The 16,550-nt window shown below is 38.9% G+C and overlaps 1 protein-coding gene across 1 annotated transcript in view; it reads right to left on the minus strand.

Annotated features, from left to right (window-relative positions):
* Positions 1–3,298: 3,298 nt before the first annotated feature.
* Positions 3,299–16,550, minus strand: part of SPATA17 (spermatogenesis associated 17) — a 202,460-nt gene continuing 189,208 nt past the window's right edge. The window contains exon 10 of the mRNA XM_064593867.1: positions 3,299–4,096. Coding sequence (XP_064449937.1) covers positions 4,065–4,096 — 32 coding nt within the window. The 3' untranslated portion in view covers positions 3,299–4,064. The remainder of the gene's footprint in view (positions 4,097–16,550) is intronic.

Here is a 16,550-nt window from a genome sequence, read left to right on the forward strand (position 1 = left end):
GGCCAAAGCGACACTGCAGATGGAGAAGAACCAATGATCAAGTGCCTCTCCTTCTGAATGAATCCTTTCCCGGTAAATTTTTGTCCTTCCTTCTCGCTTGATTTGTACAAACAACTGGTGAAGAAACTTGATGCACATATATGAAGCAAAGTTCACAAAGATTTTACGGTCTAGGGTCGTCTTAAGAATATTCCTTTGAAAGAGAGTCAATTTGTCAATATCCAGGCAAAGAATTTTTATTTTTATTTTTTATATATTTAAAATCAATTAGCCAACTTATAGTACATCATTAGTTTCAGATGTAGTGTTCAATAATTTATCAGTTTCATATAACACTCAGTGCTCATCACATCACGCGCCCTCCTTAATGCCTCCTTTTCATCCAATGACCCCACAGGCAAAGAATTTTTAAAGAGGCCTCCATAGAGCACTAAACTTTGGTTGCTGTTGTTCACTAATAAAAAAAGTTAACCAAAGAAAACTTAAAAAAAAAAAAATACACCACATGTAATTAGCAGAGTTTTATAGCCAGAATTGTCTACCTCCCTGAACAATCCTTAGTTGACATAACGTTGTTGGCAACTTGACTCTCAAAGAAAGTTTCTCACAAGAAGTCTTGATAACCAAGGCTGGGATACCGGAAATATATATCCTCTACCTGGGTCTGCTTATACTTTTTAGCTGGGGCTTATTTGTGATGCTGAAAAGTGAATAGATCTGCAGGTCCTTAAGCAGACTGCCTGAGTTTGAATTCCACACTTGCAGACTTGGTAGCCAATCAGACTGACCTTCAGCACCTTCTGTGTTTCTGTACCTTAGTTTCTGGATCTATAAAAACGGCCATAATAGGGGCACCTGGATGGCTCAGTCAGTTGAGCTTCTGCCTTCAGCTCAGGTCATGATCCCGGGGTCCTGGGGTCGAGTTCCGCATGGGGCTCCTTGCTCAGTGGGGAGCCTGCTTCTCCCTCTGCCACTCCCCCTGCTTGTGCTCTCTCTCTCTCTCTCTGCCAAATACATAAATAATCTTAAAAAAAGGGCCGTAATAATTGTGTCTCTCACAAATACTTGCTTTAAGTTTAAATTGTGTGAAAAAAAATCTTAGAATAGCAGCATTCACCTTGTAAACACTCACAAAATGGTAGCAATTATCATCATGTACAGCCTATCATCAATCCCACCCCTTTGGTGGAGCTTATATTTTAAGCTGCCCGGCCTTCCCCAGATCCTGGAACCCAGTGACCTAACAAGAATCTCGGATTCTTGTGTTACTTCCCAGGTATTCTTTGCTACTTCTCAGATGAATTCTTTGCATGCACAACTAATTTATCATCTTTGCAAAACAGGGAAGTTTTAATTGGAAAATAAATCTGCATTTTATTCCCCTTCTAATGCAGTTAAAAAAATTTCAGCTGACATGCAATGCAGTTTAGTAAAGATATGGGAAGTAGAATTACAGATGGGAAGTTAGACTTGGGTTTGACACATTCAGAGAGTTGTGAGCTGGAAAATGCACTAACTACTTAGTAATGGGAAGCCATGTTTGTGGCAGAATCGGATTTAGAAAAAAAAACAAAACAAACACGAGATCCCATACATGGTCAAACAGCAAGTTGTTAGGTTTCCAGTATATAGAATGTATTTTTGAGGTTCACACAATGGTGGGAAGTGGATGTTTTGTGAGACAAACTTTCAGCTGGTACCCTCCATGCTATATACTATGTGGTACCCAGCCGAAGTTGAATGTTGAATGGTAAAGATGAGTAAAGTAGTTCAGGAGCAGAGAGGTGCCATCATATTAGAGAAAACTCAACAGAGATCAATAAAAATGATTAAGGGACTCAGAGAATTGATTTTTGAGAAAAGATTAAGAAAAAAAATGTGCAGTCTGACACATAGCCAAGGAGGAATATCATAACCGGGTGGTCAATGAGGTATACAAGGCATTCTGTAGGAATGGGGAGATAAATTCCCTCTAGCCTCCGAGAATACAGTCTTCTCCAGGAAGTGGTGGAAAGTCCCGCCACTGGAAGTACTGATAACTCAAATGGCCAGAAGCTTATTGAAATTTGGTGGCAGGCTGTACAAGTGGGAAAGATGACCATGCATGCCTTTTTTTTTTTTTCCCAGTGTGGTTTTAGTAATTTATTTCGTTCTTCTTCTTTTTTTTTAAGATTTTTTTTATTTATTTATTTATTTATTTATTTATTTATTTATTTATTTATTTATTTATTTATTTGAGAGAGGGAATGGAGAGCTAGGAGTAGAGGCAGAGGAGCAAGCAGAGTCCATGCTGAGTGAGGAGCCCAATGCAGGGCTTGATTCTACCACCCTGAGATCATGACCTGAGCAGAGAAGTCAGATGCTTAACCGACTGAGTCGCCCAGGTGCCCCAAGGTTTTAGTAACTTCTGGGAACAAGATACATACGGTGGCAGGGTTCCAATTTCAACCAAGCTCTTGTTTTCAGGTTCTTGTTGTTCAAATGATCTCAGACCACATGATTAAAATTAAGGAATGACAAATAACTGTAGCATACAACCTGATATGTCCCTGCCCTTAAATAAAAACATACATATGTGTATGCATAAACACATCTGTAGTATAAATACATACATACAAAACAGATGGGTACATGACGTAAGTACATATGTATATATGTAAATATATCAATGGAAATGTCTGTATTTAGTGGTGTACCATCATTAAATGTACCATCCAAATTGAGTTAGATGACGATGGAGCCTCTTAGTGAATTACCTCTGTCCTTTGTTCTGGCAGTTTCCAGAAATGGCTCCTATGCCAAGTATGAATCATCTTTTTCTGGCAGTGGAAAAGCTATTTTCAGCAGAGCTGCACTGCAGGGTCATTATTCTTAAGGCTGCATTATAGGGCATCAGAGGAAATGACATAATCCAACTCAATTCACAAAGAGTGGCAAGTGGAGGAGGCTTAAGGCTACATCATGCCACCTATATATTCTCCCCCAAAAGTCACAAAACTTAATACAGTCCCTGAGGGAGAAAATCTCTCTCAGAATAAATGAGGGGAAATGGCCTGAGATATGCCCTGCCGGTCTAAAACTTCCTTCATGTATTTACTGTAATAATGAATGTATATAATAATATACGTAAAATAATAGGACGCTCTTATTTATATTATAAAAATACATACTCAATGTTTGAATGCTATTTTTCACACTTTCCAAAGAGCGCATGAGATCTTTAATAACCATCATCATAATAAAATGCATAGGGGATAAAATGACTGTGAAAAAGCATCAGGGAGAAATGTTGACCTATGTAGTTTTGACGATATAGCCTCATTCATTGGAAGGTATTACTTAGATTTACTTTTCTCATTATTGAAAGAATGCAGGGGGTTAGTGTGCCACCTATTCACCGCTCAAGGACTGAAAGAGAATTTGATTTTCCTCTCAAGTGAACTGTGTATTGGACTTCACAAAACAGTCTTCCTAACAGGCTTTTAGTCTTGCTATTCCTTGAAGAGGGCTTAGCGCCACTCAGCATGGATGAATATTGGACTAAGTGGCCTTGCTGTCATTGGTGCTGTTGCCAAATGTATGGAAGCCAAAATTTAACCCTGGACATACCTTTGTCATTTTTAATGCAGATTTTCCATCACATTTTTTGCTGTTTCTACAAGTGGTGTTATCACGGCATTGCTCTGCCCTGAAAAGATCTAAACATGATGGTTTGTAATTAAAGAGTAGCAAATCAAAACAAAAGCAGCCATTGTGATCTAAAGTATTTCGTGCTCCAGGAGAGAAGAACAGTAATTATTCCGTGTATAAACGGAATTGGGAGGCAGGTCAAAGACAGCTAAAGCAGGGCTGTTGAATTTAGAGCTCAGAGCTAGTTTCCAGACAGCTTCTGAACCACCCTTGGTTTTGCTGATCTTCATTATTCCTATTTTTCTGAACCATATTGATACTCAAGTGGTTGGGAAGAATTAGTTACCTGTGGCTTTTACAGTTCTGAAAGTTTTAATTGTATTTACAGTCTCATTTGTCATTTCTTCTTGTTCTCCTCTATTCTTCAGCTTCCTTTATGCTTGCTTCTCTCCTTCCTCTATAATATCTGAAGTGGAGAACGAGTGAAGAGAATCGCAATAGAATTTGTAGATTAGAGGGAACAATATTGAGCCTTTTCCCCCTCCTCTAGCCCCATGGCATTAAAATACCATTTCTCTGTTGTGTTTGGAAAAATAAATTATTTGTAATAACATCTTAAACAATTTGTTTACTTATACGTGTACATATGTATTCATTTGTTTTAATTTTTTATTTTGGAACACTTTTTAGAATTTCAGAATAGTCACCAAGATAGTGCAGAAAGTTCCCGGATTGCCCAGCTTCATCTAATGTAACGTTTTACATAATTGCACTACATTTGCGAAAACTAAGACGTTAACACTGATATAACACCGCCAAGCTACAGACTATTCGGAATTCACCAGTTTTTCCACTAATGCCCTTTTTCTATGCCAAGATCCAATTCAGGATCCCGCATTGCATTGATTTGTTATGTCTCTGTTGTCTCCTCTAATCTGTGATGGTTTCTTAGTCCTTCTTTCTTTTTCATACCTTTGACGCTTTAGAAGGGTGCTTGCTGGTCAGAAGCTTTACAGAATGCCCTTTATTTCATAATGGGCTTATGAGTTTGGGAGGAAGAATAACAGAGAGGTAAAGTACACATGGTATCAGGGAGTACATGGGAACAATATAATTTATCACAAGTGATGTTAATCTTGATTATTTGGTTATGGTGGGGCATATGTGCCAGGCTTCTCCACTATCAAGTTACTATGCTTCTCTTTGCAGAGTCTACTCTTTGGCAGTGAGTCACTAAGTCCGGCTGACACAGGGGAAGGGAATTAAGCTTCATCTCATAGAGGGGGAAATATCTACCTACATTATTCCAGATTCTTCTATAACAAAGATTTGTTTGTTCTTCCCCATTTACACACTTATATCAGCATGCACTCAGGTATATGTATTATTCTTTGGATTATAGTCCAATACTACCATTATTACTTCGTTCCTCCAATCATTCTAGTTTTGGCACCTAGGGATTCTTTCAGGTTGAGTCCTATATTCTTTTGGCATGGTCTCCCGACCTTTTTTCCCATCCCTCCCTTACTCTTGTCACTAGAATACTACAATCCTGCAAGATGCTCTAGAGCCATCCTGTATTGCTTTGGCTCAAGCCTAGAATCAGCTATTTCTCCAAGGATACCTGGTTTCTGGTGTTTGAGAACGATGTTTGAAAACCAAGATCTGGGCACTGGACGTGCTCGTGGCTACCGACATATCATTGCTTCTAGGCTGTCTCAGAGACGGGGCTAAAATGATCCAGGTATAAACACATATCTCTATTGCTGCATTTATCTATTTGTATTTATGTTAACATAAATCATACTTGTATCTCCAACTCTAAGCCACCACACAGGCGTTATTCTAACCTCTCCTCCCTTCTGCCTGCTTATTTATAACTTGTTTCTCGAACATTGAGAAAGCTGGCTCCCATTATCTCCAATTTATTTACTGATTTTTTCAGCTCGAGTATACATGTAGATTAATTCCAGAACTGATAACACATACACCTATGAGAAAAAAAAAATTTACCAACCAGAGTACCTCGTTTATTGTTTTATTCCCCTTTATCTTTACAGTGTCCAGTCAAAACACTATTTTTCCAAAGTTAATTACATTGGCTCCTTTCCCTGCTAAAGCTTTCATTGTGCCATACTCTTATAGTAAAATAGGTACACTCTTCATTCTATCCTGGGATCATCAACATTTTGGGTTTTTTTTTTTAGCTTGCACACAGGAAGGCTTAACTCTTTGTTACATACAGTTCTATGGGTTTAACAAATTCATAGTTATGTATCCACCAACATAGTAAAGAGAATACAAAAGAGTTCCATCACCCTAAAGATCCCGTGTGGCTGCTTCATATTTAATCTCTCTTCTTTCCCCATTCCCCAGCAACCACTGATCTGCTCCCATCCCTACAATTTTCCCTTTTCCATAATGTCATATAAATAGAACTAATTACACCTAATTACACACTCTGTAACATTTTGGTTTTGCCTTCTTTCCCTCAGCAAAACACATTCAAGATTCTTCCATGTTCTTGCATGAATCAGTTAACACATCTTTTTTTACTGCTGAGTAGTATTCCATTATATGGATGTGCCGTCCATTCACTTGTCGAAGGACATCTTGGTTATTTTCAGATTTTGATCATTATGAATAAAACTACAGTAAGCATTTTGGGTGTAAACATGTTTTCCACTCACTTGGGTAAATATACTTACTCGGAAATAAATTCAATTCACCTGGGAACGGGATTGCTGGATCATGCACACAAAAAAAGAAATTTTGCATTCCCAGCAGCAATGAATGAGTTCCTGTTGATCTTCATTCTTGTCAGCATTTGGTATTGTCACTCTTTATGGTTCTAATACTTCTAAGAGGTATGTAGCAGTACCCCACTGTGGCTTTAATTTGCAATTACCTAATGACAAATGATGTTGAGCGTATTTTCATCTGCCAGCTTTATTATTTTCCCTTGCCATCATTGTATCTTCTTTGGGGCAGTGTCTGTTCATATATTTTTTTGCCAATTTTTAAATTACATTGTTTTCTTATAAAATTAATTTCAATAAATATTTCCCTATCAATATGGCTTCTTTTTTTGTAAATAAAAAGAAAACGTTTGTATATCTCTTTTATCCATGGGGAATATACTCCAGTCAATTCTCATTGTTTATGGTAGTTATGTTCCATAAAGTCATCACAAACACTGAATGAGCAAATACTGAACCACTGCTCCTAGCGGAAATATGTACATATACATACATACCTCACATAATTTATAATCTTAAATCCTAAAAACAACTCATTCTGACAGATTGTTTTATTTTACGAAAGGGAAAAGGAAGTTCTGAAGTGTTAGGTACTTGATGGAGGTGTTGCAGCGACAAATACCAGAGCTGGACTTCAAACCCCCTGGGCCAACTGGCTCCAGGGCGGGGCCTCCTCCCACCACACCACCCCCTCCAGTCAGCTCTGCCCCAGCCGGGAAGGTGAGCACTGAGCAACCCAAATTTTTCACCACTCCAAGCATGTCCACAAATGGGAGTGAGAGAGCTGATTTGGGGGTTACAAATAGATTTTAGCAGGTAGGCGAATTCACAGATAAAGAATCCGTGAATAATGAAGATGGACTGTACTTGGGAAGCTTCTGGAAACCAACTCAGTCAAAAGATGCTATAAAATAGTTTTGACTCAGCGCCTTATCTTGAAGAAGGCATCTACATAGGGGCAAAGTGTGAAAAAATAGATACCAATCCCATTCTTGTCCATCTACTTTGCCTCATGGGATTCCACATACTTTGCATTAAAAAACATTTTCTAAATAATGAAAACTATGGTTCACTCTACTGCATACAATGGAGGATCATTTATGTTCAAGCACTGTATATCTAACAGGCGTCTGGTCCAACGTGTCAAAGTTCACATAGTTGAAGGGTAAAGACACTCAGAGTGTCGCCCACGACCTGCCCCTGTAGTCACGGTCTCCTGTTTAAAGGAACTGCTCCAGCTGTCAGACGTTACCCTCCTGGCTTTCTGAGCCAGGATGCCCCAGGTCTTTTCTTTTTCCTACAGCAGACCTACATCTATTAGTGGTGGAGTGACTGGGGATGACTCGAATGCACAGAAGCTGACTGATGGAGCATGGTGCATTCCTTAATTAAGCAGAAGTTACTAATAAAAATGAACTTACCGGATGATTTGTGGGGTCCTGGCCATACAACCATATGTGCCTCACAGCAGTAGGGAACAGGAGTGGCCCCCAGCTAGTACCAGCTTAGAATGGAGATCCTATTTTGCTGTAAAAGGGGGGAAATCTTTGTGGTCCCTTCCGGCTTTGCAGAACGAAAACAGAGAGGACCTGGCATAACAAGTTGCTGGTATTATTTATTAGCCTCTGGCTTAGGGGCTCTGGTATTGGCGCCTTACTTCTGCTCGTCCCCTCCAGGAAGCCAGGACTGGCTGAAGGAGTTCTGCTTAGTTTCCCCGAGTGGGGCCACACGGAGGGAGTGAGAGGGGCAGGGACAGTGAGGGCCTGGGCCACCCGCAAAGGGTGAGCTGGTGAGTATGCACTTACTTTGCTGCCTTTTGAAGAGTTTCAGCTAATGTATTCCATGGAAAGAGCATTCTGTTTGTCCCGAGACAATTATTATTCCAGAGAAACTCTACAATGTGGTCAGATTACATTAGCCTTCTCTTCTTCAAGGAGCTCCTCCAAGCTCACTTCCTCTATGACACCATCCTAATTAAGTGCCTGCCCGACACAGACATTTGCTCCTCTGGCTAACACCCTGGCTGACACGAACACGCAGTGCTGCTGTCTGGTGGGCTGCCCTCCATTCCTAGCTGTTCTTACTTTCTCTGTTGTCCTATTTGTGGACCAGAGAAGCTCAGCGCCATTCGGGAATCAGTCATCTCCATAGGAAGGTCTTAGACGGTAGGCTCTGGGCATCCATATTGTCAGGCCGACCTTCCCTGACCCCCTACGTCCCCATTCCAGCCCTTCCCCTTTACCTCTTACTATTGAGCAGCTCTCACCCACTGTACATTTTACTTCTTCTTTATGGTCTCTCTCCCACTAAAATGTAAGCTCTGTGACATCAGGAATTTGGGTTTACTTTCATCTGTACTATACCCCCAGCTTGTAGAACAGTGCCCGGCATAGTAGACAATAAATACCTCTTGAATGTAATTTAAAAAATGTCCTAGAGTAATTTTTCGAAGGCAGAGGATACGTCTATTTAGTTTCACACTATACAAGTTCTTGCCATGAATGGTCCTTTAGCAAATGTCTCCAGTGATAAACATGAGGATCTGACTGTCATTTGTGGTGGCTGCCAAATATTTAGAGCAATAGACCTGCTGGTACTGCTCATGTCAGAAAGAACAGACTTTTCTGGTTTGTTTTTTCCTATCCAGATCCTTTCTTCACAGTGAGATCTTCTGCAAAGTCTTCTACTGACTCTCGGATTAAAAGGTACATGGAAATCAAAGCCCATCAATTTTTTATTCCAACCTTAAAATCAGGCTACCATCTGGCTGCTCAGAGCTCAAAACAGTTGGTGTCTGGAAGAAGGCATGAACCCCCACTTCATGTTAACATTGTTTGGAATAAAACTCCATTACTCCCTTCCTTCCTTCCCTCCCCCCCTCCCTCCTCCCTCTTCTTTCTCTCAGTCCCTTTCCCTTCTTTCTTTTTTTTCTGTATGTTGGTGGCTAAGGAACAATACATATTCATACATGCTGATGAGGTGGTAGATCTGATCTGACATGGCCTCTAAAGAGCAGGCCATTTTCTTTACAAAGGTCACATTCCTTTTAGTGCACCTATAGTGAACTTTCAGATATTTCTGACTTTTGTTGGACTACATTTTTATTATTAAATTTTTTTTGCAAAGGGATCATAACAACACATGTTTCTTTAGTGTTTATTACAAAAAGGGCACTGTGTTAGGGGCCAGAAAAAGAGTCACATATGATCTTACCCTCTTGACCAAACATCAAGTATTGAATTTTATTTGAGGCCCAACAAGTATTAAAGAGGGAGACTCAAATAACACTAGTAAAATACTTAGCTTTGAGGGGCTTGTAGTCTTGGTAGGAAGCTGAGAGTTGCATTCAGAGCAAGAAAACAAGAGCAATACAAATTGACTGCTGCAGTTGGGAGAGCTACTATTTGAAGTTCAGGATTTGGATGAAGGCAAAGTGCCTACATGCATGACACTGCATGCAGGGCACTTTAGGAGATTTCAAAAAGTATAAAATATGGTCTATGGCATTTACTACCTTATACTCTAAAAAATAAGATGACCTAAATAGTTGAATTATTTTTGCATAATTTACTCTATAATGCAATGGACAGAAGACATGAATAGACATTTTTCCAAAGAAGACACGCAGATGGCCAACAGACACGTGGAAAGATGCTCAACGTCGCTCCTCATCAGGGAAATACAAATGAAAACTACAATGAGATACCACCTCACACCAGTCAGAATGGCTAAAATCAACACAGGAGACAATAGGTGTTGGCGAGGATGCAGAGAAAGGGAACCTTCTTAAATTCTCAAGCTACTTTAAATCCATTGTCTCACACTTAACTTGAATTTCTTAAAAGAAGATAGAGAAGAAAGAAAAGGGAAAATGATGAGTAGTACTTCTAGACATGGAAGGTTAGTGTATTTAGATTAAATGAGGTAATGAGGCCATATAAAGAGAACCATGGAGAAAAGATACCGGGACCAAAGTGTTAAGACAAAGTTTTTTTTAGCTGTGCACGTACTCCTAGTTATCCAGGCCGACTCATGCTCTAGTTTTATAGGTAGTGTTCACTGCTTTTCATTTTAAACACCACTTTTTCTTTTTTTCTTCTTCTTCATTATTGAAATGTAATTGGCATACGGTATTATATTAATTTCAGGTGTACAGCATAGTGATTTGACATTTGTATACATTACAAACTGATCAGCCCAATAAGTCCGGTTCCTATCTGTCATCGTACAAAGTTAATACAATATTATTGATGGCATTCTCCATGCTCTACATTACATCCCCATGCTTTACTTATAACTTGAAGTTTGTACCTCTTGATCCCCTTTGCCCATTTGGCCCACTGCTCCTCTCTACCCCCCAAACCCCTTTGCTCTGACAACCACCACTTTGTTCTCTCTGGATCTATGAGTCTGGGTTTTATTTTGTTTTGTTCACGTGTTTGCTTTGTTTTTTGGATTCTAAGTGAAAGGATACAGCATTTGTCTTTCTGTCTGACTTGATACATTAGTATAATACCCTAAAGACCATCCATATTGGTGCAAATAGCAAGATTTTATTCTTTTTTATGGCTGAACAGTATATAAACTGCAATGAACATGGGGGTGCACACATCTTTTCAAATTAGTGTTTTCGTTGTCTTTAGATACCCAGAAGTAGAACTGCAGATAGTTCTATTTTTAATTTAATACAAACTCCATATAATTTTCCACAGTGGTTTCACCAATTTATATTTGTACCAATAGTGTATAAGTGTTTCCTTTTCTCCATATCCTCACCAATACCTGTTATTTCTAGTAGTTTTAATAGCCATTTTGACAGGTGCAAGGTGATATTTCATCGTGGTTTTGACATGCATTTCCCTGATGATTAATGATGTCAAGTATCTTTCCATGTGTCTTTGGAAAAATATCTATAAACATTCTCTCCCTGTTTTTTATTCAGATTATTTTGTTTTGGGTTTATTTTGTTTTGTTTTTGGTTATTGAGTTGTCTGAGTTCTTTATATATTTTGGACATTACCCCTTATCGGATACATGATTTGCCAATATATTATCCCATTCAGGAGGCCGTCTTATCATTTTGTTGACAGTTTTCTTTACTGTGCAGAAGCTTTGGTTTGAGGTCGTCCCATTTACCTATTTTTGCTTGTGTTGCCCCTGGAGTCAAATGTGTTGCCCTTTGGAGTCAAATCCAAAAAGCATTGCCTAAGACTGATGTCAAGGAGTTACTGCCTATGTTTTCTTCTAGGAATTTTATGGTTTCAGGTCTTACATTCAAGTCTTTAATCCATTTTGAATTAATTTTTGTATATGGTATAAGATAGTGCTCCAGTTTCATCCCAGTTTTCTTAACACCATTTATTGAAGAGACTGTCCTTTCTCCATTGTATATTCTTGCCGACTTTGTCATAAATTATTTGAATATATATGCATGGGTTCATTTCTGGGCTCTCTATTCTGTTCCACTGATATATATGTCTGTTTTTTTGCCCATACCAAACTGTTTTAATTACTATAGCTTTGTAGTTCAGTTTGAAATCGGATCATGATACCTCTGGTTTTGTTCTTCTCAAGATTGCTTAGGCTATTTGGGGTTTTTGTAGTTCCATAGAAATTTTAGAATTGTTTGTTCTAGTTCTGTGAAAAATGCCATTAGGGAATGCACTAAAACTGTAAACTGATTGGGGAGTATAACCATTTTAACAATATTAATTCTTCCAATCCAGGAGCACCAGATATCTTTCTATTTATTTGTGTCTTTTTCAATTTCTTTCAGCAGTGTTTGATAGTTTTCAATATACAGGTCTTTCACCTCCTTGGTTAAATTTATTTCAAGGTATTTTATTCTTTTTGATGCAATTGTAAATGGTCTTTTTTTCTTGAATTCTCTTTCTGATAGTTTGTTATTAGTGTATAGAAATGCAACATGTTTTTTCATTATTTATTTTGTATCCTGCAACTTTACTGAATTCACTTATTAGCTCTAACAGTTTTCTGGTTTATGGTTTTCTATATATAGATCAAGTCATCTGCAAATAGTGACAGTTTTACTTCTTCCTTCCTAATTTGGATACCTCTTATTTTTTTGTCCTTGTCTAACTTCTATGACTAGGACTTCCAATACGATGTTGAATAAAAATGGTGAGAGTGGGCATCCTTTTCTTGTTCCTAATCTTAGAAGAAAAGTTTTCAGCTTTTCACCATTGAGCATGATATATTATACACGGCCTCTATTATGCTGAGGTATGTTCCCTCACTACCTACTTTGTTGGGAGTTTTTTCTTTTTTTTAATCATAAATGGCTGTTACATCTTGTCAATTGCTTTTACTGCATTTATTCAGATGATCATGATTTTTAACTTTCATTTTGTTAATATGGCATATCATATTGATTAATTTGCAGATGGTGAACCATCCTTGCATCCCAGGAATAAATCCCACTTGATCATGGTATGTGATCCTTTTAATGTATTGTTGAATTTGGTTTGCTAATATTTTGTGGAGGATTTTTGAATCTATGTTTATCAGGGATATTGGCCTGTAATTTTCTCCTCCCTCCCTCCCTCCCTCCCTTCCTTCCTTCCTCCCTCCCTCCCTCTCTCCCTCCCTCCCTTCCTTCCCTCCCTCCCTTTTCTCCCTTCTTCTTCTCTCCCTCCCTCTTCCTCTTCTCCCCCCTCCCATCTTTGTGTCTTTGTGTGTGTGTGTGTGTGCGTGTGTGTGTGTAACCTTTGTCTGGTTTTAATATCAGAGCAATCCAGGGTAATCCTGGTCTTGTAAGATAAGTTTGACAGTGTACCCTCCTCTTCAATTTTCTGGAAGAGTTTGAGAAGAACAGGTATTAAATTTTTTAATGTTTGGTAGAATTCACCAGTGGAGCCATCTGGTTCTGGATTTTTGTTTGTTAGGAGATTTTTGATTACTGATTCAATCTCCTTACTAGTCATCCTTCTACTCCCATTTTTGTTTATCTTTTCAAAGAAGTAGCTCTTAGTTTCAACCCTCTTTCTTATTTTCAACTGATTGCATTGTTAATTTCTGAAAGGCAGGGACCATAATAGACTAGCCTATTTCTAGTATGATGAATAAGTATGACTCTTCTCACAATTGGGGACCTTCTCTTAAACACAAAGTTGATATTAAAATATGTCACTGGAATATGAAAATAGGGAACTTTTAGGGGTGAAACAGGTTCTAATCTTCAGCAGAAACTGGAAAAGTGGGGCCCTGGCCACTGCAGAGGCCCAGGGTAAGTCTATTTCTGCAGAGACCAATTGAGCTCTGATTCTAGGAACTCTCCAAGTGTCCCTCTGTTCTTGATGTTGTTTCTCAAGTATACTTGCCATCTATTCATCTGCATGGCAGGGAGATTTCTCAGTATAGGTTAGGAAATTGACTTTTTGCAACAATTCTATCATGTCTGAGTCTGGGCAACATTAGTTCTCTTTTCCAAGGCTAATTAACCCCCTGAATAAGCAAAGCACTGAGAGTCCCACCTTCCTAGAAGGCAAGTCAGGGTGCATGGTGAAAAGATCATGGTCCTTGGAGTTCAGACAAACCTAGATTTAAGGACTGGTTCCACCACTAATTAGGTATGGCATCTTGAACAAATTGTTTACTTTTATCTGCAAAAATGATTATTATGAAAATTGAAAGGAAAAAGGTACAAAAAGCATACACCTAAAAGCCTATGTTATTGCAAATAATAAAGGGCAGTTTCCTTATCTCAACAAATATAGGAAACAAGTCTTTTCTGTAAAGGGCTGGATAGTAAATATTTTAGGCTTTGTGGAAGATACAGTCTCTGTCATAAGTACTCATCTCTGCCATTGTCCTGCAAAAGCAGACAATATGTAACTGAAAAAGCTTGACTCATAAAATTCAATTTACAGAAACAGGCAGCTGGCCAGATTGGCAAGTAGCACATCTCAAACGAATGGGTACGAGTCACCCAGGGATCCTGTGAAAACGCAGACTCTGTCCTGTAGGTGTACACCTGGGCCTGATTTTGCATCTCTAACAGGCTTCTGGGTGCACTACGGATACACATAGGTAAGGGTAACCCGGGAAACCTTTCTGAATGTCAGACCACTATATTTATTTCATTTGACTACTTAGGTAGAGTGCTAAGTCCTTTTGGACTGCTATAACAAAAATACCATATACTGGGTGGTTTAAGCAACAAACATTTCTTTCTCATGGTTCTGGAGTCTGGGAAGTCGATGAACAACGCACTGGCAAATTCAGTGTCTGATGAAGGCCCTCATCCTGGTTCATAGACAGCTTGTCTTCTTGTTGTGTCCTCACATGGCTGAAAGAATGAAGGAGCTCGGGCGTCTGGGTGGCTCAGTCGTTAAGCGTCTGCCTTCGGCTCAGGTCATGATCCCAGGGTCCTGGGATCGAGTCCCACATTGGGCTCCCTGCTCGGCAAGAAGCCTGCTTCTCCCTCTCCCATTCCCCCTGCTTGTGTTCCTGCTCTCGCTATTTCTCTCTCTGTCAAATAAATAAATAAAATCTTAAAAAAAAAAAAAAAAGAATGAAGGAGCTCTCTGGGATCCCTTTTATCGGGGTATTAATCCCCCAAAGGCCCCACCTCCAAATACCATCACATTGGGGATTAAGTTTCAACGTATGGATTTTGGGGGGAACACAGACATTCAGTCGGTAGCAGTGGTCAACTCCTCACAATCTTTCAACTAGCTCATATTAAGATACACGTACCATTTCTTACTCTATATATCTTTGATGATCCGTACTGATTTGAGTCCTGAACTTTAGTTTTAGTGAGTTTTAATGCTAATTTTACTTAGACTAAGAGCAATTCTTCCCTGGTTAGATTCTGTGTCATTCTCTCTCTCTCATTTTCGTAATAAATGAGCTCTTAACTTAATGGGATTGTTCTAGAATTACACAAACTGGCCATCACATCTCACTTTCCATGGTGATGTTTAATGATACACTCTCCCAGTCTACTCCAGGAGTAACGACTTCCTCTCATGGCCTCCTACACATGCCATTCTATAAAACCAATGAAGGAAGTACCAATCGGCTGGAACCAGATGGCAGGTAGTAGATGCTAATTGGCCTTGCCCAATGCTGAGTCAAATTTAGCTGCTCAACTAGGTACTGAATGCCTTGCTCTTTGAGTAGAAAATCTTTCTCTAAGGCCATGGCAGTGATGGCTTTCAAATTCATTTTGGCTTCCTGTGAGCAGAAGCCTACTTCTGCAGAGAGCCAAAATACCAGCTCAAAACATAATTATGCCCTAGCATTTTCCATCCCAAATAACCTCAGTACAATATTCTAAAATTAACCCACCTTCAACTTGAAACTTAACTGAGATGTGACATAAAAATGTTCTGTCTACTAGTAAACATCCTAGTCCTCTTTCACAGCCTAATCTGCTGAGTTTATTTTGGTGGTGGCTTATCTTCTGAGTTTAGGAGTATTACGACAACAACAACAAAAAACATCTTAGTGAGTTCAGATCTAAACTCAAATTTTCCAGAAAAATAAAGGAATACACTTTCTGTTTCTTTTCTAGGCAAGGAGACTCCGTAAAACTTGATAACATTTTAGTTCTTCGTGTTCTCAGTTAGCAAATTGTCCTTAAATTTAACCTAAATTCTTCTTGCTGCAAAATAAACCCATCTCCCTTAAAAAATTTTTTTTAAACAGCTGCTAAACACTACTTATCCAACAGCAATTAGCCTGAACTAATCTTCAAAGTCTCTTGAGAGGAACTCGTTTTCCAGAGATTTGGGTGGGGATTCTAGGCAAGGTGGAAAGGCCAGAAGGAAGAGTGGCTTGAAGAACATTGTGTTTACCAGCTGAATGCAAAGATAAAGATAACTATTGCCTAACTGTAAGAAATATACAAAAATTGTCCTTGCTTTGTAGGCTGGTGCTTTTTAAACTGTTCATTGAATTAGAATGGTCTTTAAAGCTTACTTACTTCTGTGCTGCTTAACTAGAAATTTAAATCAGTGTAGTATTTTAGAGCTAGGAATTATCTTTGTTCATCTTGCCTTTACCTTATTTATAGGTGAAGATAACTAGGCACAGACAGAGGTCAAATGATGGACAATGAAGGATTAACTAAGGATTGTCTATATTCGGCACATCTCAAATAAATTTTGGGGCCTTGCCAGACTCCTGAGAGGT

This window comes from Mirounga angustirostris, unplaced genomic scaffold, assembly GCF_029215605.1.
Source record: "Mirounga angustirostris isolate CCGP_5_RB_7025 unplaced genomic scaffold, mMirAng1.0.hap1 SCAF_6, whole genome shotgun sequence".
Taxonomy (NCBI): Eukaryota; Metazoa; Chordata; class Mammalia; order Carnivora; family Phocidae; genus Mirounga; species Mirounga angustirostris.